This window comes from Meles meles, chromosome 13 (genome assembly GCF_922984935.1).
Source record: "Meles meles chromosome 13, mMelMel3.1 paternal haplotype, whole genome shotgun sequence".
NCBI lineage: Eukaryota > Metazoa > Chordata > Mammalia > Carnivora > Mustelidae > Meles > Meles meles.
In genome coordinates, this window is record NC_060078.1 from 34553006 (window position 1) to 34580957 (window position 27952).

Consider the following 27952-nt stretch of genomic DNA (forward strand, 5'->3'; position numbering starts at 1 on the left):
ATCTGCCAAGCCACTCAGATGGCGAACATTAATATGGAGACTAAAATGTGGCTAAGATCGAAACTGCCTTTCTTTGTTGAGTTAGTTTCTTTGGAGCCTTTAAATAGAATTTTCAGACTCCTTGCAGGACCTGTGTCTTTTATAAGAATTGTAAATTTCAGATTACTATGCAAACTTTTTTATGCTATGGGACTTCTTAGGCAAATGAGCTTTGAAAATAAAATTGTTTCATTTATGAAATATACTGAAGAACAAAAACAAATCCTTCTCGTATAGAACTCTGCAGTGTTGTCGGTTGTTAATGCTCATATTTGTAAATAGGTCATCTTTGTTTGAAAAAGCATGTAAGGCCTCCTAACTACAAATCTTTCCAGCCAAAGTATTGCTACATTAAGAATTGTCAAAGATAAAAGGGAACCAAAATGATTGCCTAGCCTGTTGGAATGTTAACCCTTTCCTGTAACATTGGTTAACAATCTTGTTTCTTTACCTCTTCATGCCTACTGGTTTTTAAATTGTTACTTAAAAATACTATAATTGGGGCGCCTGGGTGGCTCAGCCATCAGGGTTTGCCTTCAGCTCAGGTCATGATCCCAGGGGTCCTGGGATCGAGCCCCCGCATCAGACTCCCTGCTTGGCAAGAAGCCTGCTTCTCCCTTTCCCACTCCCCTGCTTGTATTCCCTCTCTAGCTGTGTCTCTGTCAAATAAATAAACAAAATCTTAAAAAATAAAAAAAAACATTATAATAAAACATAGTATGGGTTTTTACTTTCAAATATCAAAGCTAGCTTATAAATAGGATGACCATATGTCCCAGTTTGCCTAGGACAATCCTGGATCATGCGAGTTATCCTGGCATAATTATTTATAGTTCTTCCTTTATTCTCAAAAGTGCCCTATTTGGGTAATAAGTTATCTGTCATCTACTTATACACTGTAATAATTCTGTTGTAGTAGATTTGAAATAGGACCATAAGATAATGGAATATTAACCTGTTTTGGCTGGGTTTGGGTATTTTTCATTGGTCAGACATTTTTGTTGTACTGAGAGTTCTAGATGTCCAGATATAGTATATAAAACATGAAAGCACATGATTTGAAGTTAGGACTCATTTATTTGTTGTCTGACTTTTGGCAGGTTTTAAAACCTTTCTGAACCTCTTATGTCTGTTAGAGATAATTGCAATACCTACCCTATGGGGTTATTGTGAGGACTTAAAGACAATAACATAAAAAAAGAGAGTAACATATAAAAATGTTTAAGCTACCAATTATAAGTGTTAGTCATGTCACATATGTGTTTCTGAAAATTGAATTTAAAATGAACAGTTTTGGAATGCCTGGCTGGCTCAGTCAGAAGAACATGCGACTCTTGATCTCTGGGTCATGAGTTCAGGCTCCATGTTGGGTGTAGAGATAACTAAAAAAATTAAATAAAATGGAAAAATTTTGTGTGGTTTAAGGAAACTTACTGTTTAACAGAGCATAGACTACCTTTTAGAAGTGTTTTATTGTTTATGGGCAGCAGGAAATTAATAGTAGTTAAAGCTATATATTTTGAGGGGGGCTGAAATTTTGACATTATTTATATGTTGAATGATCCTTTAGGAAGCAGAGAAACAGATGATGCTGGTCAGAGAGAAGAGGGGTTTTTTGTTTTGTTTTGTTTTGTTTTCTTCCGGGGGGGTTTAAAGAGAGATTTATTACTTGGGATGCCTGGGTGGCTCAGTTGGTTAAGTGTCTCCCTTTGGCTCAGATCATGATCCCGGGGTCCTGGGATCAAGTTCCATGTGCTCTTTGCTCAGCATGTAGCCTGCTTCCCGCTCTGCCTGCTGCACCCCCTGCTTGTGCTCCCTCCGACAAACAAATAAAATTAAAAAGAAAAAAAGAGAGAGAGAGAGAGAAAGAGAGAGGTAAGATTTACTGCATAAGTTAGTGTCTCATTAGTGTGAAAGACTATAAACTTTTTTTTATTAAAAAAAACTGTATCAGAAAATTTTCTTGAGTATGCACGAAGGCATATTCAGAATACAAATACAAGAATTGACCTTACAGAGCCTAAGGGACACAAATATTTCCTTTGTCTATCCATTTAGCTAGTAAAAAAAATGCCAGTGATACAATTATGTCGAGTAAAATCACAGATCCTAAGTTCACTGAATTTTGAATATGAATATATATTCATGTATTTATTTATTTGTATAAATACAACTCAGGTTAGTATATAAAACATGTTCATTTCCCCTGCCTCTTTTCAATCAATCCTACTCCCCGTCCTATCCAGGCAACCATTTTCTGACTTCTGTTGGTAGATACTGGTTTGCCTGTTGTAGAACTTCATATACAGGGAATTCTACGGTGAGCACTATTTGTGTTTATTTACTTTTATCTGATTACTTTTGTTCAGTAACAATTTTGAGAGTATACACATTTTGATGTGTATATCAGTTCGTTTTCATTGCCAAGTAATATTCCATTATACAGATAGTAACAGTTATCCTATTGGTGGACTTTGGGTTGTTTCTAATTTTTGGTTACTATAGATAAAGTTGCTGTGAACTTTTTTTTTAAGTCTTTGGTCTTTTGTAAACACCTCGGTGTGGAATTGCTGTGTCCTAGGATAGATGTCTGTTTAACTTTAGAAACCACAGAACTTTTTCAAAGTGGAAAACTGAGCACATTCCACATTCCTACTGATGGTGTTATAAGACTACCAGTTATTCCATATTTTTTTCTTTTTTTTATAAGATTTTATTTATTTATTTGAGAGAGAGAAAGCACGAGCTGCGGGAGAGGGGCAAACGGAGAGGGAGAAGCAGACTCCCTGCTGAGCATGGAGCCAAACACAGGGCTCTGTCGTAGGACCCTGGGATCATGACCTGAGCTGAAGGCAGACACTTAACCAAATGAGCCACCCAGGTACCTCAGGCCTTTTTTTAATCTAGCCATTCTGGTGGATTTGTAGTTATATTTTATGGTTTTAGTTTTTAATTCCTTGATGACTAATGATGTTGTGATTATATACCCTTTGCTTATCTTTTCTTTTGAACTGTCAGTTCAACTCTTTTACCTGTAGTTTGATTGGATTTTTTTGTTACTGATTTGTAGTTCACTTTACATTCTGGACACAAGTTATTTGTCAGGTTTTACACACACACGCACGCACACACTCTCTCTCTCTCTTTCTCTCTCTCTCACATACATACTTGGATATGTAACAGATGTTTTCTCCCGACTTTGAGCCCCGTCTTACCATTTTAGTGTCTTTCAGAAGCAGAAGTTTTAAATTTTGATGAAGTCAAATTAATAGATTTATTTTATGATGATTGTGTTCTTAGAAATCTTTCAAATCTTTCCTTATTACTGTCACAAAATTAAGTAACTATTCCATTAAATGGAAGTTTTATAGTTTTAGATTTCACATTTACATCTATGATCTGTCTTAAACTATATTCTTGGTATGGTGTAAGAGTTTCTTGAAAGAGTCCTCCATCAATTGATTAGATTGGTGTAGGTTTTTTCCAGAACTATTTCGATCCATTGATCTATTTATATATTGTTATGCCAATACCACACTTTTTTTTTTTTTTTTTAAGATTTTATTGACTTATTTGACAGAGAGAGAGCACAAGCCGGGGAGTGGCAGACAGAGAGAGAGAGAGAAGCAGACTCCCTGCAGAGCAGAGGCAGCCCCGTGTGGGACTTGATCCCAGGACCCCAGGATCATGACTTGAGCTGAAGGCAGTTGCTTAACCAACTGAGCCACCCAAGAGCCCCCATACCTCACCGTCTTAATGTAGTTTTGTATGATTGATGTTGTTTCTTTAATTTTTTTATGGAATAGAGTAATAAGGCCTGGAATGGGCCTAGAATGTTTTTTGGGTAAAAGGGTAGAAGATTAAAAAAAATTTTTTTTAAAGATAGTTTGATTGATTTTAAAGAGAGAGAGAAAGCGCACACGCAGGCATGTGAGCAGGGGTGAGAGGCAGAGGGAGTGGGAGAGAAAGAGAAAGAATCCTGAAGCAGACTTGCTGCTGAGCTCAGAGACCAACATCCCAGGACCCTGAGATCATGACCTGAGCTGAAATCGATAGCTGGCTCCTTTGACTGAGTCACCCAGGTACCCCCGTTTCTCCACATTCTTGCCAATACTTGTTATGGTCTCCCAGTCTTTGTTGAGAGGCTCTGCTTGCAGAAGCATATGTTTAATGCTTAGGCAGGCATACAACTCTGCCATAACCTTTATTTCCTGTTTGTGCAGAGGCTTATGGCTCAGAGATGATTGCTTAGGCCTCTCAGGTGTTGAGCATGCCACCGTTCTGGGCACATGTACATGGCCTTCTAGATTCTCAGGAATATTCAGAACTTTTCAGAACCCTTTATGGATATCTCATGCCCCCACTTTTCCTTTTAAGTTTTTTGGTTAGTTTCTTGTTTGTACCAACTGCCTTGGAAGCTGGGATATTCAACAATTGCAGTTGATTGTTTTTGACAAATTACCCTGGGGAAAAGGCTGTTAGAGCTGGGCAAGCTCTGAGTCAGGTCAAAAAATAAGAAGCCTCAGGAATGGGGTTTTTCATGGAACTGCCTGTGAGCTCAGATAATAGCAGTTATCTGGAAATAGGGCTGTGAAAGAGCTCCAGTCCTCTTCTGACCCCTCCAGTAGCTGCTAGGCTCCTGGTTTTCACTGTGTGTTTATGTGTAGGCTTTTGCTTTTTTAAAACTACCATGGAGCTGGGAAGAGGGAGATGGGTATAGGGCAAGTTCAAATGGCACAAAACTGCTGTTTTTGATGGTATTTGGTCTTTTTTTTTTTCTCTGAAGTCTCCCCCAGATTGTTGCTAAGCCCTTGATTAATATTTAGAGTTCTGAAAAAGTTCATTTTGACCTTTTTTCTTTTGATGTTTTGTTAATTTAATGGAAGAGATGGTCTTTGAAGGCTCTTATTTGTCATGAAGTCACCCTAATTGTCTTTTAAAACATTTTAAATATACTCTTCCTTTCTTCCGAAATACATTAAGACTCACAAGAAGTTGCAGAAATCATATAGAGAGTTCCTGTGCAGTCTTCACCCAACTTCCCCTAATGATATAGGACTCTTAAATTGACTACAGATATTATTAGAATGTTACCAGTTTTTGCACACACTGTTTTCTATTGGTGGGGTGGCAATGCTGTATGGTTCCATAAAATTTTAACATGTCCAGATCAGTGTAACCATTAACATAGTTAGTGTCCTGAACTGCTCTATCATCACAAAGAAACTGCTTTGTGTTATCCCTTTAATTCACCCCCCATTCCTCAAACACTGACAACTACTGATCTGTTCTTCAACAATATAATTTTTTTAAAGAATTTTTATTAATTTATTTGACAGAGAGATCACAAGTAGGAAGAGATGCAGGCTGGGATGGGGGAAGCAGAGAGCCCAATGTGGGGCTCAGTCCCAGGACCCTGAGACAATGACCTGAGCCGAAGGCAGAGGCTTAACCCACTGAGCCACCCAGGTGCCCCAACAATATAATTTTGTCCCTTTGAGAGTGTTATATAAATGGAATCATAGAGTATGTAACACATGGATATGGCTTTTATTTTCATTTAGCATGTGTCTTTGAGATATATCCAAATTGTATCATAGTTCATTATTATTTTTTTTTATTCCATGTTCGTCTGTTGTATTGATGTACCACAGTTTTTTTTTTTTTACCTACTAACTTGTTGGAGGACATTTGGTCATTTCCAGTTTTTTGTTTTTTTTTTTTTTTTTACTTTTACAGATAAAACTGTTGCGAACATTTGTGTACAGGTTTCTGTGTGAACCTAAGTTTTCATTTTGCTAGGATAAACGTTCAATTAGTGTGATTCCTTCCTTATTTTGTGTTTTACCAATTACCAAAGGAGGGGTGTTAAGACTGCATTTGTCTTATTTGTTTCTCTCAAGTTTTTTCCCTTAGTGTTTCGAAACCATTTATTTTCTTTTCTTGATGAAATGAGTTATTTGTATGAAATCCTTTTATATAGTGCCACTCCTTGTTTTAATCTACCTTGTCTATACAGCATAGGGAATAGAATTGATGGCATTGTAGTAGCATTGTATGATGACAGATGGTAGCTACACTTGTGGTGAGCATAACATAATGTATAGAGTTGTTGAACCACTGTTTTGTATATCTAAAACTAATATAACATTGCCTGTCAGCTATACTTTAATAAAGTCTATAAATAGAGCCACTGCAATTTTCTTATAATTAGTGTTTGCATAAAATATCCTTCTATTCAGTATTTTATTTTCAAACTCTCTGTGCCTTTATATTTAAAGTGCATCTCTAGTAAATTATGTCAAATTTGTTTTTGTTTGTTTTTAAATATTTTAGCTATTTATTTAGAGAGAGCACATGCAAGTTGGGGGAAGGGCAGAGAAAAGGAAGAGAGAATCCCAAGCAGATCCTGCCCTGAGCATGGAGCCTGATGTGGGGCTCCATCCCATGACCCTAAAATCACCATCGTGCCAAAAATCAAGAGTCAGACGCCCAATCAGCTGAGCCCTCTAGGTGCCCCCATTTAATTTGTTTTTTAATCCAGTGTGACAGTCTTCATCCTTTAATTGGAGTGTTTAATCCATTTACATTTAATATAATTACTAATATGGCTGGATTTTAGTATACCATCCTTTTGTTTTCCATTTACCCTTTATGTTGTTTTGTCTTTCCTGCCTTCTTTTCTAAGTTGAGTATATTGTAGTTTTTCATTTTATATCCTCTATTGGATATTGTTGTATTATTATTTAGGGATTGCTCTAGGGAGCGCAACATTCCTTTTTCACTTATCACAACCTATCTTGAATTAATGTTTTGTCATTTCACTCTTTTAAAAACATTTATCAAAGACCTTACAGAATCTAGGGGGGAAAGAATGGTTAAAACTTGGGGAGGACAGGCAGCAGTACTTAACACAGAGCTCCAGAAGCTATCATCCATACTGTGGACATCACCCACTGGAGTTGTGCAGGGGACAACTTTTGCACCTTTACATGGGAACCTTTGGGTATGAGTTGGGCAGAGAAGATTATCTGAAAGTGTCATATGAGATGTAAACAAAATGGTGTCTGGTCTATGGCCAAAAACTATGATACCTCTTATGTTTACCTGTTTAATGTATACCTGTTTATTGTTAACCTGATTATCATAAAGTATAAAGCCAATGGAAGAGATACGTAGGGCAAGTACAATGTGTGGGTTTTTCAACACCACCAAGCAATTATCTAAATTCTGATACTATCTACATGGAGATAGTGTTAAGATGCCACAAGTTGGGGCTCAGTCCCACAAGACCATCCCTCCCACAGTTCAGATTCCAATCATATGTCCAAGTTATTATCTGTACTTCTTTTTATTTTGTTTTTTTAAAGATTTTATATATTTATTTATTTTAGAGAGTGAGCTGTATGCGAGTGGGGGGAGGAGCAGAGGGGGAGGGAGGGAGGACAAATCTCTAGAAGACTCCATGCTATGTATGGAGTCCCATGCAGGCCTTGATCTCATGACCCTGACATCATGACCTGAGCTGAAACCAAAAGCTCGACCCTTAACTAAGTGAGCCACCCAGGTGCCCCTATTATCTGTACTTCTGACCAACCAGTTTACAGTTCAGAGATTGCCATGATCCCTCCTTGAGTTCAGTAATTTGGCAGTGTGGCTCACAGAACTTAGAAAAGCATTTTATTTATTGGATTATGGTTTATTATTGTCCAATCACAAAACTAAAACATTTGGTAATGAGTTTGATGTCCTTTACTCAAGGGAAAATTGCATGAATTCAGGGAGTACAGTGCCTTACAAGCAATGGAGTACTCCTCCCAAGGGATTTTGGCAAGAGTGTGTTTTATGGAGTGTTAAAAGGGGCAACTTGGGAATGGTGTGATTGAGTAGGGTTGCATATCTGACCTTATTTAGGAAGATCAAGGAACAAAGAAGTAAGTATAGAGTTGGCTGGTGTTAGGGGAATAGCTGACTGGATATACTACATTTCTGGTCAATCGGACCAGTTATAGGAACACAAAAGTTTAGTTTACTGGTGAGGCACTCTGGGCAAGAGCTGGCTTTATAATAAAAATGAATTACAAAATAAAGCGGATTCACAAAATCAAATACAACAATTTATATCTGTTAATATTAGGAAAGGAATCCAAGATTGGAATCAACAATATAACTACCGTACATGTATTTGAGAAGTCCAAAGAAGGTATAGGTTTTAGGCAAAGCTTAATTGGTCCAACTTCATTAATGACCTAGTTTCTTTGTGTTTTTCCATTCTGCCCTCTGTGATGTCAGATTTATCCCAAGGTAGCCCATCTGGGGACCTTGAGGTACTTAAGGTGCCAGTACCTCCTGCATTTATATCTATTAGGAAGATAGATAGTTTGTATGTGAGCACTCCTAGAAAAAGATCTTGGAGTCCATTTTTATTTGACTGGCTTAGGTTATATGTCCATCTCTGATCAATAAAGGTAGAGAAATAAATTGTGCAGATTGGTTTAGACTTTGCTGTGCCTCAAGGTTAAACCAGTCAGACTCTTACTCTCCATGAACTGGAGTGGATCAATTTTACCCAGATCTCTTGAAGAAGGAAATTTGGGGTGAAAATTGGAAAATGACAAGGAATAGATGACAAGCACACAATTTTAGTTTATTATGAGAATGACTTCAAAAGACGTTAACTGAATTGTAATATTATTTGGCAATAACAAGGCAAAAGTTGTCATGTATTTATATGACATATAAACATAATTTGTATTTATATATATAAATTTGTTCTTTAATATATATATTACATATATATATTTAAAGAACGAGTTTTTTCCCTGTTGTTATTCTTTTTTTTAAGATTATTTTTACTTATTTGAGAGAGAGAGAGCATGAATGGGGAGAGGTTGCAAAGGCAGACTTTACGCTTAGCAGGGAGCCTGGACATAGGGCTGGATCCCAGGACCGTGGCATCATGACCTGAGCCGAAGGCAGATGCTTAACCGACTGAGCCACCCAGGTGCTCCCCCCCAATCATTATTCTTAATAATACATAAAAATTTACTTCCAGTCTTAAATTTGAGTGATTCATTCCCAGCATATTCTTGTTCTTTGCGTAAAAGTTTTCTTGTCCATTTGCTTTCAGGGGGAAAAAAAGTTTTGCTGGACAAATAGGTTTAGGAATGTAAGTTTAAACACGGTTCTGTGATTCAGTGTACTCATCTTTTTCCATATACTTATTTGACTATAGAAACCTTAGGCCCCGGAGACCTGGGTGGCTCAGTCGGTTAGCGTGTGCCTTCGGCTCAGGTCATGATCCCAGGGTCCTGGGATCAAGTCCCATATCGGGCTCCTTGATCAGGAGGGAGCCTGCCTCTCTCTCTGCCTGCTGCTCCCCCTGCTTGTGTGTGTGCACACACACTCTCTCTAATAAATAAATAAAATCTTAAAAAAAAAAAAAAGAAACCTTGGGCCCAGAGAGAGTTCACTGACTTATTAATACTATACTACATTTTCAAATGGAATGCAATGAACTATTTTGGGAATGCAGGAGATGTTCAGAGGGTTGACTTCTGAAAAAGAAATGTCACAATTATAGTCCTTAAAACCAAGAGGGGACAAGTCCAGGTGGAGAGATTGACATGAAGGTAGCAAGGTCCTTTGTGGTGTTAGAAATGTGCCATATTTTGATTCTGGTGGTCATTTAATGACTGTATACATTGAATCAAACACTAAAAAATAAAAAAGGCTGAATTTTAAAAAGAGCCAAGGAACCCAGTAACACCCCATATTTTTTTAAAAAGTCAAATTCTAGGAGTTTTTATTGTTTGAGTAACTATATAAATCAGAGAAGTTTTTTTTTTTTTTTAAGATTTTATTTATTTATTTGATAGACAGAGATCACAAGTAGGCAGAGAGGCAGGCACAGAGAGAGAGGAGGAAGCAGGTTCCCTGCTGAGCAGAGAGCCTGATGTGGGGCTCGATCCCAGGACCCTGGGATCAAGACCTGAGCCTAAGGCAGAGGCTTTAACCCACTGAGCCACCCAGGCGCCCCAACCAGAGAAGTTTCTAATAAAATAATTATTAAGTTTTCCTGTATCTGCCTGTTGATCCTTTATCACCTAAGCACTTATTTTTTTTACATTAAATTTTTATTCTGATTATAAGTACAATTTAAGTCTGAATAAATGTATTTTCTTTTCACTCTTCCCCATTCAGCTTTAAAAAAAAAAAAAGGGACAAATAACATTGTATATTCAGCTATAGTTGCCCAATCTGTAGTTTTATTTATTTATTTTTTAAAGATTTTTATGTATTTATTTGAGAAAGTGGGAGAGAGCACAAGCCGGGGCAAGGGACAGAGGGAGAGGGAAAAGAAGACTGTCTGCTGAGCAGGAAGCCTGACACTGGGCCCAGTCCCAGAACCCTGGGATCGTTATCTGAGTAGAAGGCAGACGCTTAACCAACTGAACCACCCAGGCGCCCCCAATCTGTGGTTTTAATACAATACTGTAATTTAGTCTTCTAAATCATGATAGACTATAATCATAGGTTATATCCCATTCTCTTAAACTCTGGAGTACTAGTCCTGTTGATATTTCTGATCTTCAAATGGTGAAGATGGTAACTGCTTTGGAGGCAAGCGGAAGAGATCTAAAGCAACCTGGGGATCAGTGGGAAGTTACACAGAAGCAAATTTTGTTGAAAAACCTAGAAGAATTCCTCCCATCAAGGCTGACCCAACCAAGCCACTGGTCCATTTCTTTTTTTTTTTTTTTAAGATTTTATTTATTTATTTGACAGAGAGAGATCACAAGTAGGCAGAGAGGCAGGCAGAGAGAGAGAGAGAGGAGAGGAAGCAGGCTCCCTGCCGAGCAGAGAGCCCGATGCGGGACTCGATCCCAGGACCCTGGGATCATGACCTGAGCCGAAGGCAGAGGCTTAAACCACTGAGCCACCCAGGCGCCCCATCACTGGTCCATTTCTTGCAGTCAGCTGGGCTTCTGTCTGTTTAAGGCATCACTTGTGGTGGGAGTCTAGCTTTCGCTTGGTTTTGATCTATACTGTAATTACTGTGAAAAGAGACTTCTTCAAAGTCTATTAAATGTAATTGAAAATTACACCATTTTTGATACCCATTGAGCCGGTCTCACCACAGTCATTCCCAGTTTGTCAAGGACAAGCTGGACTCCTGTAGGACTTTCTGCAACTTTTGGTAGTTGGGTATCTTACTAGCTAGAAAGAGTTAATTATCTGTCTTGTTTGTTGAGTATAGAACTTTGTTATGATAGACCTTTTTTTGATCTTTTTTAAAAAAATTTATTTGATCGAGATCACAAGTAGGCAGAGACAGCAGAGAGAGAGGAGGAAGCGGGCTCCCTACTGAGTAGAGAGCCCAACGCAGAGCTTGATCCCAGGACCCTAGGATCATGATCTGAGCCGAAGGTAGAGGCCTTAACCCACTGAGCCACCCAGGCACCCCTGTTACGACAGATCTTTTAAAAAAATTGAAATTAATTAGCTTCAGTGATTAGCTGTTGAATATTACAAAAAAAGGTCACAGGACCTCGTTTCCTCTATTACTTAATCCAATTTAAAAGTCACCGTCCTTTCTAAATGGCTTTTAATACCTCTAAAATGTTTCTGAAATATAAAAGGCAAAGATTTAATAGTTTAATAAACTAGTATGTTAGGTTTATTTTCTAGGTAAAATGAAGATATTTATTTTTATATTTGTATGCATTTTATACATCAGTTTTCAGAAGTATTTCTAACTTATGCTTGCATTTGTGTGTGTTTGTTTTTTTTTTAGTGAAAATATTCTCTTTGGAATGGGAAATCCTCTTCTTGACATCACTGCTGTAGTGGATAAAGATTTCCTTGATAAGTAAGTATTAAATTCTTCATTTGTACTATGTGAAATTTATTTATTTATTTTTTAAGATTTTATTTCCTTATTTGACAGAGAGAGCACAGGGAGGGGGAGCAATAGGAAGAGGGTGAGGGAGAAGCAGACTTCCTGCTGAACAGGAAGTCCAATTGGGGCTCGATCTCAGGACCCTGGGATCATGACCTGAGTTGAAGGCAGATGCTTAGCCTATTGCTGGTTTCACTTGAAATGTATTTTTTATTCTGTGCAAGGAATAAGTATATATGATTTACCTAATGATTTAATTCCCAAATTTTTAGATTGCTGTCAGTGAACTACATCTGTCATGGTACTATCACATAAATGGGAGAAGAAATAGGATTAGAGAAGACAAGAAGAATATGCAGGACATAATTCAGAGGCCAGGAATATATATTATTTCTCCCTTAATAGTAACTTTTGGTGTTTTTAACTTAGCTGAGAAATCAGTTTGTGTTTCTTTTTCTGGCAGTCTGACACCATTTGGTACAAGGAAAAAAACTGAGTAGTAAAAAAAAGGTTAATAATGAAAAAGCAAGTTCTGTGCCCAAGAGCAACCACTTTAAAAAAAATGAGGTGAAGTTCACTTAAAATTCATAATTTAAAAAATTTTAAAGTGTGTAATTTAGTAACTGCCAGTACATTTGCATGTGCAGTCATCACCTCTATATAATTCCGGGACATTTTCATCACCCCAAAAAGAAAACTGTACCCAATTTCACTATCCCTGCTTGCCCTTCGCCATCTCTGTCTTGTTCCCTGGTCTCCTGGGAACTACCATTCTAGTTTCTGTTTCTGGGATTTGCTTATTCTGGACATTTTATTTCATATAAATGGAAACATACAGTATGTGACCTTTTGTGTCTGTCTTATTTCACTTAGCATGATGTTTTTCAGGGTTCATCAAAGATGTAGCATGTATCAGTAATTTATTCCTTTTATGGCAGAATGATATTCCTTTGTATGTATATATATACATACATATATACATACATACAAATTTTATTCTTTCATCGATTGTCAGACACTTAGGTTGTTTCCTTTTTTGGCTATTGTGAATCAAGCGTCTGTGAACATTTGTGTATGAGTTTTATCTGGGTGTATGTTTTTATTTCTCTAAGATATATACATTGGAGTAGAATTGCTGAGTATGGTAGTTCTTTTTTCAACTTTTTGAGGAAATACCTAACTTTTCTACGCTGGTTGCACCATTTGTGTTCCTACTAGTGTCATAGGAGAATTCCATTTTCTTGCCAAAACTTGTTCTGTTCTTTTCTTAATTCGTTCATTTATTTTTAAAGTTTTTATTTTGGGGGGCTGCCTGGCTGGCTTGGTCAATGGAGCCTATGACTCTTGATCTCAGGGTTGTAGGTTTAAGCCCCACGCTGGACATAGAGACTACTTAAAGAATAAAATCTTTTTTGATAGTTTCCCTTGATACACAAAACTTTGTCTTTTTTTCTTTTTTTTTCTTTTTTTTTTTTAAGATTTTATTCATTTATTTGGCAGAGAGAGATCACAAGTAGGCAGAGAGGCAGGCAGAGAGAGAGAGAGAGAGAGGGAGAAGCAGGCTCCCTGCCGAGCAGAGAGCCCGATGCGGGACTCGATCCCAGGACCCTGAGATCATGACCTGAGCCGAAGGCAGCAGCCCAACGCACTGAGCCACCCAGGCGCCCCGTCTTTTTTTCTTTTGTTGCTTGTGGTTTTGCTGTCATATCTGAGAATTCATTCTAAATCCAAGGTCACAAAGATTCATGAGTATGTTTAGCACTGAAGTTTAGGTGTTTGATCTGTTTTGAGTTAATTTTTGTATAAGATGCCTGTTAAAGATTCAGTTGATTCTTTGGCATGTGGAAATCTGGTTGTCCCAGCATCATTTCTTGAAGAGACTCTTCTTTTCCCCTTTGAATGCTCTTGGTACTCTTGATGAGAATCAATTGCACATAGATTTATGGATTAATTTCTGGATCCCCAATTCTATTCCATTGATCTGTGTGTCTGTCCTTTAGGCAGTACCACATTGTCTTGATTATTGTAGCATTGTATTAAATTTTGAAGTAGTTAGGTTAGGGAAAAGCCTATTAGTAAATAACAGAGCACTTAATGGTGAAAGGCTGAATGATTTCCCCTAAGATTAGGAACAATTCAAGGATGTTGATTCTTACCACTTCAAAGTGTATACAGTGGTCCTAAAGATCCTAATTGGGCCAATCAGGCAAAAAGAAATAAAAGACATGTAGAGTATTTAATGAAATCTATAAAAAAAGCTACTACTAAATTTAAGAGCTATTGTAAAGCTAATACTTTTCAGTAATCAGTTTTACAGCAAAATTTTATAATCAATTACAGTAATCAAAATGGTGTTACCACCATAAAGATATTATAGCATAGAATTGAAAATCTGGAAAAAGACCCACATGCGCAGGGACAAGTGATTTTTTTTTTTTTAAAGATTTTATTTATTTATTTGACAGAGAGAGATCACAGGTAGGCAGAGAGGCAAGCAGAGAGAGTGAGAGGGAAGCAGGCTCCCTGCCGAGCAGAGAGCCCGATGCGGGACTCGATCCCAGGACCCTGAGATCATGACCTGAGCCGAAGGCAGTGGCCTAAACCACTGAGCCACCCAGGCGCCCCGGGACAAGTGATTTTTGACAAAGGTGCCAGGCAGTTCAGTAGAGAAAGGATTGTCTCTTGAAGACCCGGTGCTGGAACAATTGAATATCCACATGCAAAAAAAAACCCCAACCTGGATCCATATTTTGCACCATATATAAAATTAACTGGTAAAACTAAATGTCAAACTTAAAACCATAAAACTTCTGGATAATAACATAGGAGAAAATCTTTCTAACTATGTGTTAAGCCATGATTTCTTATATATGACACCAGGAGCATGTTCTATAAAAGAAAAGTAATGGTTTGGACTTCATCAAAATGAAAAATTTCTGCTATTGTAAAAGCACTGTTAAAAGAATGAAAGGACAAACCACAGGCTAGGAGAAAATCGTTGCAAAGCATATGTCTCACAAAGGACCCTGGATCAGAACATAGAAAGAACTCTCAAAACTCAATCAGAAAAGAAACAACCAAATTAAAAAATGTACAAGAGACATTCACCAAGGATATATAGATGATAAGTAAGCACATGAAAGGATACTCAACCTCTTTTGCTATAGGGAAATGCAAATTAAAGCTGTGATGAAATACTACCACACATTTGTTAGAATGACTGAATTTTAAAATTGAACATACCAAATGTTGACCAGGATGTAGAGGAACTGAAACTTTCTCCTCATAGGAATGTAAAGTACTGCACTGAGTTTGAATGTAAAGTGCTGCACTGAGGCTTAAAAAGTTAAATGTACATCAACTATTTGATCCAGTCATTCTGTTCTTAGGTATTTATCCAACAGAAGTGACAGCATATGTCCATACAGAAACTTACTCACTAATGTTCATGGTAACTTTGTTTTTAACAGCTAAAATCTTGATGTTACTTAAATATCAGAAGGTATATCATTAAACTGATCATTGAACCAAACGGTGGAATACTAGTCAGAAATGAAAAAGGAATGGAATATTGACTGGATGAAACTCAGAATAGTTGTGTTTATTGAAAGAAGCCAGACAAAAAATAATACATACTGTTTGATTCCATTTATATGAGATTATAGAAAATGCGATTTAATAAGTGATAGAGTAAGATCATTTATTTCATATGCATGGGTCAGGGTGCAGTAGAACATGGGAAGCAGAGGTTATAAGGGGACTGGAGGTAGCTTTTAAGGGTATGTTCATTATCATTATTATGTGTTGATTTCATGAGTATAAATATGTATCAAAATTTATCAAATTGTAACTTAAAATTTGTACGGTGTATTATATGTCAGTTATATCTCAAAGCTTTATAAACAAAACAGTAATATAAAAATAAAATCAATTGAACATGAATTCATGAGCTTGAAGTTAGAGCTCCTTCATTTGCTTAGTGTGGGATGTTTTGTTCAGGAAATCAACTTATTAATGGTTGCTATTTAAAGAAATAAAAAGGCATATAAAAGAAAAAGAACAGTAAGAAATCTGAAATTTTATGATATGTGGTAACCAGTGGTACTATTTTGATAAACATGCCTCCAGACATCTCTTAGGCATATGTAACCTAGAGATATGTTTTTGTGTTTATGTATAGTCTTAGGTAATTGCTCTTTTCTTACTCTACTATATTTGGATATTTTTTATTTTTATTTACTTATTGTTTTTAGATTTTTTATTTAAGTTATCTCTACACCCAGCATGGGACTTGAACTCGCAACTCTGAGATCAAGAATTGCATCCTCCACTAACTTAGCCAGCCAGGGGGCACTGGATATGTTTTTTTAAAAGTTCATGCAAATGTGAACAGATTGTAATCTGGCAGCTGTGTGCTGATACTACAGAGAGCTCAAGTAGCTTCTTTGTTTCATTAGCAGCGGATCCTGAATGGCCAGGTGGAAGCTTAATATTTTTATTTTGGGAGGGTTTTTATTTTTAACCTTTATTTTTGAATTAGTGCTTAGAGATAAAAAGCAAGTTTTTGGACCCTAATCACAAACGTAAAGACTTCCTATTCTTACCTCCCTGATCATTTTTTCCAAAATATATTTTGAAAGTATTGCTTATTATTTCAGTAGACTATGTTTAATTTACATTTCAGACCATGTTTAGTTAAGTATTTTTTATATTGGAACTGTGTAAACAGATTTTCCAGGAATAGGTATGAAGCAAATGAAATAAATGTATATTTATTAGTATTTTACACTATGAAAATGAGTTAACCATAAACATTTTATGGATGAAATATGCTTTCTGATTCTGATTTTTAAGAAAACTTCCTGGCCTTTTCAATTAAAAAAAAATGCTTATCAATGTACAACTAGAGCTAGTTAAAAAGTGAGCTGGTACTGAAGGTTTTTAAGGAGTAGTGTTAGTCCTTTGTTCCATCTTCTACCTCTTTCCTTGCTTTTTCCCTATCCCCCCATAAGTGCCATTTTTCCAAAAGAAACCATTTTTAATTCTGTTAGCTGTTTTTTCCTGGTATCTGGTTGTTTCTAAATAATACAGTAATATTGGTGTGTATGATTTTGATAAGGATGGTTGATTGGAGAGGCAAATGATAAACGTCCCTTTAATGTAGGGAAAGGATACAAAATCACGATTCCATTAGCATGGTTCCAGAACTCTGTGCTGGTGGGGCACACTTGATCTTCAAGTTCCTGTGTGGGAAGAGATAACCTAATGTTCCTGATGATACTGGAGAGGATTTCCTCTGGCTGTCTGAGAATTTTGCTTTTGCCATTTTTACCAGGATTTTTATAATCTCTTGATGTTTAATTGTTGAAGAGTCTCTGATTACTTACCTCCTTGCTGACCAGGTTCTAGTAATTGGTAAAAACTGGTATACATTCCTGAATGTTTACTATGACACTACATGAATTAAAGGTTAATTTCTCATGCAAGCCATCTGTCTAGCAGTCTAAGCTTAGGGACTGTTTGGGGTCTATATTACTAGGTATTTCTTGAGTTTATAATTTTTATTTATTTATTAAAAATTAAAAAAAATTATTTTTTAAAAACTCTACCCCCAAGGTGGGTCTCAAACACATGACGCTGAGATAAGGGTTGCATGTTCGACCTACCATCTTAACCAGCTAGAACCCCCTTGGATTTGTCAGTCTTAGATATTGTGTATTAACTTGCCTGTTGTGATGGCTTATGAAAGCTTTAGCTTTCTTTCACCTACCACCATTTCCTCTTTATCTTAGCCATGTTATTAAATTATGTTAAAACAAATCAGTAATCATTTGCACAAAGTTGTGGACCGTGATTACTTACAAAACATTTGTTTTTCTTCCTGTTACTTATTGTATCTTGTATTTATTTGCACCACTTTCTGTATGCTGACTGAAATTTTCAAACCACTCTCTTAAATCTGCCACATGCCTGTTAACCTCCCCCCTCCTCCTCCGACTCCTCATTCCTCAAAATCAGTAAGTCTGTCAACCTCTTTTCTCTGGTGAACCTCCCTTTTAGAGTTCTCCATCTTTGTGACCCAAACTGAACTGGTTGTGGTGTTGACTTTTTTTTTTTTAATAGGAGTTTTCCTTGAACTTTGCTGAGTCTGCTTGTTTTGGATCTCTTGTTTTCTAAACCTCATATCGTCTTAATTGATTTCCTGTGTGTGTAGGCTATGTGTAGCCTAGCCTCAGTAGCTTCCTAAGAGAAAGCGCGCATAACCAGGGAGGGAGAGGAAGCAAAAGAGACTCTTAATCTCAGGAAACAAACTGAGGGTTGCTGGGGAGGGGAGAGAGATAGGGTGGTTGGGTTATGGATACTGAGGAGGATATGTGCTATGGTGAGTGCTGTGAATTGTATAAGACTGATAATTCACAGACCTGTACCCCTGAAGCAAATAATACATTATATGTTAATTAAAAAGAAAAAAAGAACAGGTAAAAGGAGAAAAAAAAGAGTTCATGAGTACACATGTAGTACATTTTTTTTAATCCTTGCATGTGTGTGATGATCTTTAAAAATTTTTTTCCTTTACACCTTGTTGATTGATTAGTTGGGTTTTCCTTGTGAATTTTGAAGGCATGTACCATTGTCTGCCAGAGCATCAAATGCATCTCCTTCCTTTGTCAATCACCAGTCTTTTTCTCTGTGGAAGCTTTTTGCTTGTTGTTTTATTTTGCTGTTAGTAAATTATTATTATGTAACATTTTATTCTTGTATTATGGATGTAGCTTTTTTCCTGCCTATGCATATTATTTAGAGATGGTTTTATTTGTTTTTTTGAAGGTTTATCTTCTGTTTTCAGCTTTAACTCAGTTTTTTGTGGATTCCTCTTTTCTGATTGTTTATTGTAGTCTTTCCCCTTCACAATGGAGACTTTCCTCCAGTATTAGGTGATCTTTGGCCATCTGTTCATATTTAAGGGTAAGACATTAAAAAGTCCATTCCATTAAAAAAGTTCATTCCATTTATTTGTATAGGAATAAGAAAAAATATGGAAGGATATGTTGTAAATAACAATTGTGGGAGGGTAGATTATGTAGGGTAGGTACTTATATTTCAACATTCTGTACAGTTCAAGATTTTTATAACAATTCTGAGTTGTTTTTTATTTTATTTTTTTAAAAGATTTTTATTTATTTATTTGACAGAGATCACAAGTAGGCAGAGAGTCAGGCAGGGGGTGGGGGAAGCAGGCACCCCACTGAGCAGAGAGCCCGATGTGGGGCTCGATCCCAGGACGCTGAGATCATGACCTGAGCTGAAGGCAGAGGCTTAACCCACTGAGCCACCCAGGTGCCCCCTGAATTGTTTTTTATAATATTTTAAAAAAGCATTTGGGGTGTCTGGGTGGCTCAGTTGGCTAAGCGTCCAGCTTCAGCTCAGGTCACGATCTCAGGGTCCTGGGATTGGTAGGCTCCCATCCCAGGGCTGAGTCTGCTTGTCCTACTCTTCCCCCTGCTTGTACTCTCTCTCTCAAATAAATAAATCTTCAAAAAAACAAATTTAATAAAGTTATTTATTGCTGTGTAACATGTTACCCCCAAAGTTAGCTTTTTAAAGCAACACACATTTAGTATCTCTCACAGTTTCTGAGGGTCTGGAATTTGAGAGTGTGGTGGAGCTGGGTGGTTCTTCCTTAGAGTCTCTGATCAAGTTGTAGTCAGTCTCTTGGCCAGGGTGGCACTCATTTCAGGGCTTCAGTGTGGCTGGAGCATTTGCTTCCCAGCTGCCTCATTATTGGCTGGCCTACAGTTTCTTAAGAGCCTTTGAACTGAGGGCCTCAGTTCCTCATCTCATGGGCCAACACATGATTTGAGAGAGAGAATCATTTTTCCTAGTTAGAAGCTAGTCTCTTTTATAACCTAATCTTAGAAATGATGTGATAATCACTTTTGCTATTGGTCAGACAGACCAAACCTGGTATAATGGATATTAGAAACAAGAAGCAGGAATCCTTGGTGGGGGAGGGGCAGGCAGAGGACACACTGTAATAGCCAGCCTTCAAGATGGCTCCCAGTTATCCCCTCCTCCTGGTATTCCCTTGAGTAGTCTCCTCCCACACTGTACCAGGGCTGAGCCATATAAGGAGTGGCATACAGCAGAGGTGTGAGGATAAGCTACTTGATAGATTAGGTTGTAAAAGACTGTGGTTTCCATCTTGGGTGTTCTCTGGCTTGTTTGTATGCACACTTTTCTCTTTCTATCTTTTGGATTGCTTATTCTGGGGAAAGCTAGCTGCCCTGTCTTGACAATCAGGCATCCTATGGAGAGACCCACGTGGCTGGAGATAAGAGCCTTCCACGGTACAGCCAGTAGAGAATGGAGACCTGCCAGCAACTATGTACTGGAGCTTATAAGTAGATTCTCCATCCTCTTTTAAGCCTGGAGATGACTGCAGTTCTGGCTGACAGCTTGATTATATCCTCATGAGAGACCTTGAGCCAGAATCAGTTAGCTAAGCCACTCCCGGATTCCTGATCCTTAAAAACTGTGTGGGATGACGAATGTTGTTTTAATCTGCCAAGTTTTTTTTTTTTTTAAAGCATTTTAAAAATTTTTTATTTATTTATTTGAGAGAGAGACCATAAGCAAGGACAACAGGCAGACGGAGAGAGAGAAGCAGACTTCCCATTGAGAAGGGAACCTGACGCAGGGGTCGATCCCAGGACCCTGAGATCACGACCTGAGCTGAAGGCAGACAATTAACCTACTGAGCCTTCAGGAGCCACTCAGGAACCCCCTTTAAAAAAATTTTTTTTAAAAGATTTTATTCTTTTATTTGAGAGACAGCATGCTTGAGCAGGGTGGAGGGGGGGAGGGCAGGACTGAGAGAGAGAATCTCAAGCAGACTCTGTGCAGAGCCCAGAATGGGGCTTGATCCCACAACCCTGAGATCATGACCTGAGTCAAGATCAAGAGTTGGATGCTTAACCAACTGAGCCACGCAGGAGTCCCTAATCTGCCAAGTTTTGGGTGAATTTGTTATATAGCCAAAGAACACTAATAAATAAAGCAAAATGAAATTTTTTTTTCAAATACACACACTCACACACAGCTCATACCCCACATTCAAAACCTCATTGAAAGATTGGTATACATAGGTTGGGCTTGTTGACTAATGGGACTTTATTATGGCTTGATTACATTTGATTTATACTAAAAACCCATTTTTAGGGGGTGACCCCTAATATTAGTATCTAGAAAGGTATTCTCTGAGTCTGTTCAGTTTCTTCACAGAAAAGCCTTCCAAGCCTGGCCGCTTTCTTCTTAGAGTTGGACAAGTTAAAAGGGCTAACGGTACCATAATTAAATAGGTGGTTTGATCTGTCGCTCCCTATCTTTCCTGTTTTGCCTGTTGTCTCTCAGTCAAGAGATGCTTCTGTTTGGTTTCTTCAGAGAATAAATCTCTAATTTATTTTAGGAACTGGAAGTTGTTTTGGTGAGATGGTAGTCTGCTTCTGTAGGTTTAGCTCCATGTCTTATTCATTTCCTCTGAGACTTGGGGCTTCTCCTGATAGACAGGGCTTGCCTTTCATATATATATATATACACACACACACACGCACATATATATATGTACATATATATATATATATATATCCTCTAACTTTTCTTTTTTTTTTAAAGATTTTATTTATTTATCTGACAGAGAGACAGTGAGAGAGGGAACACAAGCAGGGGAAGAGGGAGAGACAGACTCCCTGCAGATTAGGGAGCCTGACTCAGGGTCTTGATCCCAGAACTCTGGGATCACAGCCAGAGCCGAAGGCAGACGCTTAACAACTGAGCCACATAGGTGCCCCTATAGCCTCTATCTGTTGCAACTGAGATTTTAATTTTTTCAGTTCTGCTAAGTTCCTCATTTGCTTTCATCTTTATCTTCTTTTTTAAAAAGATTTATTTGGGGGCGCCTGGGTGGCTCAGTGGTTTAGGCCGCTGCCTTCGGCTCAGGTCATGATCTCAGGGTCCTGGGATGGAGTCCCACATTGGGCTCTCTGCTCGGCAGGGAGCCTGCTTCCTTCTCACTCTCTCTGCCTGCCTCTCTGCCTACTTGTGACCTCTCTCTCTGTCAAATAAATAAATAAAATCTTTAAAAAAAAAAAAAAGATTTATTTGTTTGAGTAATCTCTATACCCAGCGTAGGGTTGAACTCAAAACCCCAAGATCAGGAGACATGTACTCTACTCAGTGAGCCAGCCAGGCTCCCCTTGCTCTCCTTTTTCTGAAGATTCGTAGAAACCTCTTGGCCATTAATGCTTACATTACTATTCTTTTAGATCTTGTAGATCTTTACCTTTTTTTTTTTTGATAACTTTATTATTATTTTAACAGAGTCATGGAAGGAAGAATAGATAGTCTTTCTCCATATTTAAGTGGAAGTCCAAGGAGTGTGTGTGTTTGTGTGTGTATGTAGTATTTCAAAATTATTATATGTACAATAGCAGAAAATATGTAACTACAGATTCATAGAATTTTTGAGATGGATTGGAATTTGGAGATAACTTAATCCTCTTTATTCATTTTATAACTGAGAAACGGGCTCAGAGAAGTTCCCTGTTTTGCGCATTATAGTTAGCAGTGTAAGCCTAAGACGAAATCTGTATCTCTTGATCCTTACTCATTTCCTTTTCCACCATGCCACACTAACTACCTTTATTTCTTAACTAGATTATTAAATAATTGATAATTAAAATATATTGTATGAGTTAATAATAACTACATGCCAGGTTTTGGGAATTTTAAATGAGTAGGCCTGGTTTCTAACTCATAAAGCAAACACTAGATAAATAGATGAATATCTTACTTTTCTTTGGTTCAGATTTTTTGTTTTTGATTGTTGGCTTTATTCCCTAAGTATTTAATAATGTATATAATTTATGTGATTTTATAATTTTTCAAACAAGCAGTGTTTAGAATAAAAGAGATTTTTTTCCCTTTAATTCATAGTTTCCTTTTGATTTCTTGGCTTTCATTTATTTTTACTCTTCTGCTTCCTAATTTCTTATTGAAAGGAAGCTCAGTTTGTTTTGTTTTTGTTTTTGGTACTACGTTTTTGATTTTGTTTTTTCTTTTTAATTTATTTTTGAAAGAGGGAGAGAGAGGAGGTGTGTGAGCGGGGGGGAGGGGCAGAGGAAGAGGGAGAGAGAGTCCCAGGCCGACTTGGTGCTGAGTGCTGAGCCTGATAGAGGCCTGGAGCTTCCACCCTGAGATCTCAAAATGAGCCAAAATCAAGAGCCCCCTAACTGACTGTGCCACCCAGGAGCCCCCATACTAGGTTTATAATTACATATCCATAGTATAAGCCTTGCATACTGGTTTTAGAAACATTGTTGGGGAGAGATACAATTACGGAAAATATCTTAGTAAATTTGTTATATGTACAATAAACTCTTGGTGTAAAGGAACTACACTGTATTTTGGTACGTGATAGCATTGTGCTGGGTACATATTAGGTACTTGGGAAATAACATCTGCCTGAAAATTTTTTTTTTTTAAAGATTTTATTTATTTGACAGAGAGAGAGAGAGAGAGATCACAAGTAGGCAGAGAGAGAGGAGGAAGCAGGCTCCCTGTGGAGCAGAGAGCCCGATGCGGGGCTCGATCCCAGGACCCTGAGATCATGACCTGAGCCGAAGGCAGAGGCTTAATCCACTGAGCCACCCAGGCGCCCCTGCCTGAAAAAATTTTTTTATGAGAAGTCCTTTTTAAAGTAGGATTTTAGGGGTGCCTGGGTAGCTCCATTGGTTAAGCGGCTAGCTCTTGATTTTGGCTCAGGTCATGATCTCAGGGTCATGAGATCAAGCCCCATCTTGTGCTCCATGCTCAGCAAGGAGTCTACTTTAGGTTCTTCCTCTCCCTCCTTTTGCTCCTCCCCCGCGTGTACCCTCTCTTTCTCTCTCAAATCTTTAAAAAGCAAAAAGTAGGATTTTAAGTGTTCAGTGTTTAAAGATAACGAGGGAGTTGATACTTTTTTTTTTTTTTTTTGCCTTTAGATATATTTTTCCTATAATGTGTTTGTCCAGCTTTCAGAGCAGTTTTTTAAAGAATCACATCCAGGGGTGCCTGGGTGGCTCAGTGGGTTATGCCGCTGCCTTCGGCTCAGGTCATGATCTCGGGGTCCTGGGATCGAGTCCCGCATCGGGCTCTCTGCTCAGCAGGGAGCCTGCTTCCCTCTCTCTCTCTCTCTGCCTGCCTCTCTATCTACTTGTGATCTCTCTCTGTCAAATAAATAAAATAAAATCTTAAAAAAAAAAAAAAGAATCACATCAAAAAAAAAATCACACTCATCATATGCTAATGATCTTTGCATGAGGATCATTAATGATCCTTGCATGATGATGATCCTTGCAAAGGATCCTTGATCCTTTGGACCAAGCAGCACAAAGTTGGATTGAAAGAAGGGTCGTGGATGATCCAATGAAAAACATTCAAGAGCATAGAGAAAAAGAATATGGAGAAAAATAACAGTATAGTAGAATTTAAGAGTTATTGTCTGATTTAAAAAAACACTTACTCAGGGGCACCTGGGTGGCTCAGTGGGTTAAAGCCTCTGCCTTCAGCTCAGGTCTTGATCCCAGAGTCCTGGGATCGAGCACCACATTGGGCTCTCTGCCCAGCAGAGAGCCTGCTTCCTTTCCTCTCTCTCTCTGCCTCTCTGCCTACTTGTGATCTCTCTGTCTAATAAATAAATAAAAAAAATCTTAAAAACACACACACACAAAAAAAACCCCACTTACTCAGCATGTAGTAGATGTATATGGTATCAGTGTAGTCCTCTTGACAACTTTATAAGTTAGGTATGTCATAAGGAATAATTTAGATCTTAAGAAATTTGTTCATGTCCAAAAAGACACATAAGTCATTGTGCAGAGATTTGAAATACAGGTTTGTTTTAATTGAAATACAGGTTTGTTTTAATTGTAAAATTCATGTTCATTATTTTCTGCTACCTTGATATGGAGGTATTAATTTGGAACTGAAAAATTCAATTACATATCCAGATTTTTTTGGTGTAAATTATGGTAGATATGTAAAGGTTTATAAACTAAGTGAAATTGTGTTTTCCTTCAGTAGTGTATGGGTGAGAAAAATGTGTGTAATTATCTCTAAAAATTGTTAATATTTAGTTGTTTTTTTTTTAAAGAGAACATGAAGGAGAGAGTGAGCGTGATAGAGAGCTGAGAGAGAGAGAGAGCACAAGCAGGGGTGAGGGTTAGAGGGAGAAGCATACTCCCCACTTAGCAGGGAGCCCACTGGGGCATGATCCCAGGACCCTGGGATCTTGACCTGAGCTGAAGGCAGATGCTTAACTGACTAAGCCACCCAGGTACCCTAATATTTAGTTTTAATTAGTGCATTAGAGTAGATTAATAAGTCCTGTGTGAGAGATTGAAACACTCAACAATTCTTCTCTTGACTAAGTTTTCCAAAACAGTGTACTTCTTATGTGAGAGTTGGCATGTTGTCTACAATTGACCTGTTTCCGGACTAGAACAAGCATTGCCATCATTCAGAAATAACAATTAGATAATTGTTTGTATTTAAAAATTAAGCTTCTTCTAGAATATCCTATTGTTTATTTTAAAGATAATAAAACCATTTTTCCCCAGAATAAAAAAAAATGTAAGACCTTTATCTAATTGAAAGAAAAGCAGAATTAAGTTAGTTAATTTTGATGTGTCCAATTTGCCAAAATATAACAACTGAAAATAAGTAGGAAAAATTGAGACAGGAGGTAGGCTATTGAAAATAATCTTTTCTTGCATATTGAAGAGACACATTGGGTGTGAAGGGAGGATAAATTATAGAATTTATAAATATTTCCAGATGAGGGCGCCGGGGTGGCTCAGTGGGTTAAGCCTCTGCCTTTGGCTCAGGTCATGGTCTCAGGGTCCTGGGATCGAGGCCCACATCTACTCTCTGCTCAGCAGGGAGTCTGCTTCCCCTCCCACCCCTGCCTACTTGTGATCTCTCTCTCCTGTCAAATAAATAAATAAAATCTTAAAAAAAAAAAATTTCCAGATGATTGTTGACCTCCTTATGGAGAGTAAAGGAAGAAGTATATACAAAGAGAAGCAACGGAATATATGACAGATTTGTTTTGATTTTTCTTGACACTAGGTAAATAGCACAGAAGCAAGAGCTATGAAGAGAATTAGTGACATGGTAATTGAGAAGTAAAAACCATCATTAGAAATGAAAATAGTTTTAAGAAGGGAGGTTAGAGTTGTTGAGGAAATATGTTTTTCTTAACAATCTAAATTTTTAGTAATACATTTGTACAAACCTTAGGTAGATCTTGATTAATATAAGCATGAATGAAATATATTACTTAATATTCACTCCAAAAATACTCAGGGTTGTAATAGTTGGTTATAAATTTCAGTGCTAATTATTTAATACCAAAAATTTACAACTGGATTATTTGTATAAATCAAGAGGAATTATTTCAATAAATGAATGTATATTAGGTTTGAAGTAAAACAGTATTTGGAGTGTCAAGTGACACTCTGCATGGGTGGTTAAAAGGTGTAATTGTTTTAAAACTAATTATGAAATGCTCTGACACTTTTGGAGTTAATTCTTTATAAAGGTATTTTGCAGTATTTTCTTGTAGAAATTTTAACAGTATGATTTGTGTACTCAGGTCTTTAATTGAGTTGAATTGATTCTTTGTTCATGATGTGAAGTAGGGATCTGGTTAAATTTTTTTTTTTTTCTTAAGGGAAATCAGCTGTTATTTCACTGCATTGTGGATAGTCTTAAGCTGTATCCACTGATCTGCAATGCTATTTTTTAAAAAAGATTCTTATTTATTTATTTGCCAGAGAGAGACAGCGAGAGAGGGAACACAGCACGGGGAGTGGGAGAGGGAGAAGCAGGCTTCCTGCTGAGCAAGGAGTCCAGTATCAGGACCCTGGGATCATGACCTAAGCCCAAGGCAGATGCTTAACGACTGAGCCACGCAGGCACCTCTGCAATGCCAATTTTTATTTATCTATTTTATTTATCCAATTCTTTTTCTGCTTTCTGTTTGTTGTTGAACTAACACAGCTCTGTCTTTATTTTGTTTTTACTAAAACTTTAAAATAAATCTTGATGTCTGGTAGGGCAAGTCCCTATATTTTGTTCTTATTCAAGAATTTTCTTGGTAATTCTTGGCTCTTTTCTTTTGTACATAAATTTTAGAATGAGTTTGTCCAGTTCTAAAAAAATTCTTTCTGGGATTTTGTTTAGGATTGCATTGCATTTTTAGATTAATTTGGAAAAATGAGATTTTTACCAGATAAGTTTCTATCTTGCATGTACATCTCAATTTCTTTTATTTTTATTTTTTTAAAAGATTTTATTTATTTATTTGATAGAGAGAGATCACAAGTAGGCAGAGAGAGAGGAGGGAGCAGGCTCCCTGCCAAGCAGAGAGCCCTATGCGGGACTCGATCCCAGGACCCTGAGATCATGACCTGAGCCGAAGGCAGAGGCTTAACCCACTGAGCCACCCAGGCACCCTCAATTTCTTTTAAAGTACTGTTATATATTTTAGGAACACATAGACTTAAGTACATTAAATATAGGGTTACAAAATTGTTAGTTTTTTTTTTTTTCAGATCTAAACATTTTGTGGTACTATCATTTTCAAATTTGTTGGCTTCAAAAATTATAAAAATACTTCTGTTTTGGAAAAAACCTAAAGCATGTAGAAGTGACTAAAAACAAAATCTGGAGTAAGTTATTATCTCTCCAGCACTACTCTCCACTAGAATTTTCTGTAATGATGGAAATGTTGTGTATTTGTACTGTTAAGTATGAAAATCAGTAGCCTTAGCTTTGAACATTTGAAGTGTGGTGAGTACAACTGATAAACTGATTTAAATTTTTATTTCATTTTAAATAATTAAATTTATTTTTTTAATGTCATTATTATTTTTTTTAATAATCTCTACACCCAATGTGGAGGTTGAACCT

The 27952-nt window shown here is 37.3% G+C and overlaps 1 protein-coding gene across 4 annotated transcripts in view; it reads left to right on the forward strand.

Moving 5' to 3' along the window:
- The window catches only part of ADK (adenosine kinase), a 538475-nt gene that overhangs the window by 27213 nt on the left and 483310 nt on the right, over positions 1–27952 (forward strand). For 2 of the 4 annotated variants that reach the window (XM_046026661.1, XM_046026662.1), the window contains exon 2: positions 11837–11911. The exons of the other annotated variants lie outside the window; for them this stretch is intronic. In XM_046026661.1, coding sequence (XP_045882617.1) covers positions 11837–11911 — 75 coding nt within the window. The remainder of the gene's footprint in view (positions 1–11836; positions 11912–27952) is intronic. 4 annotated transcript variants of the gene reach the window in all.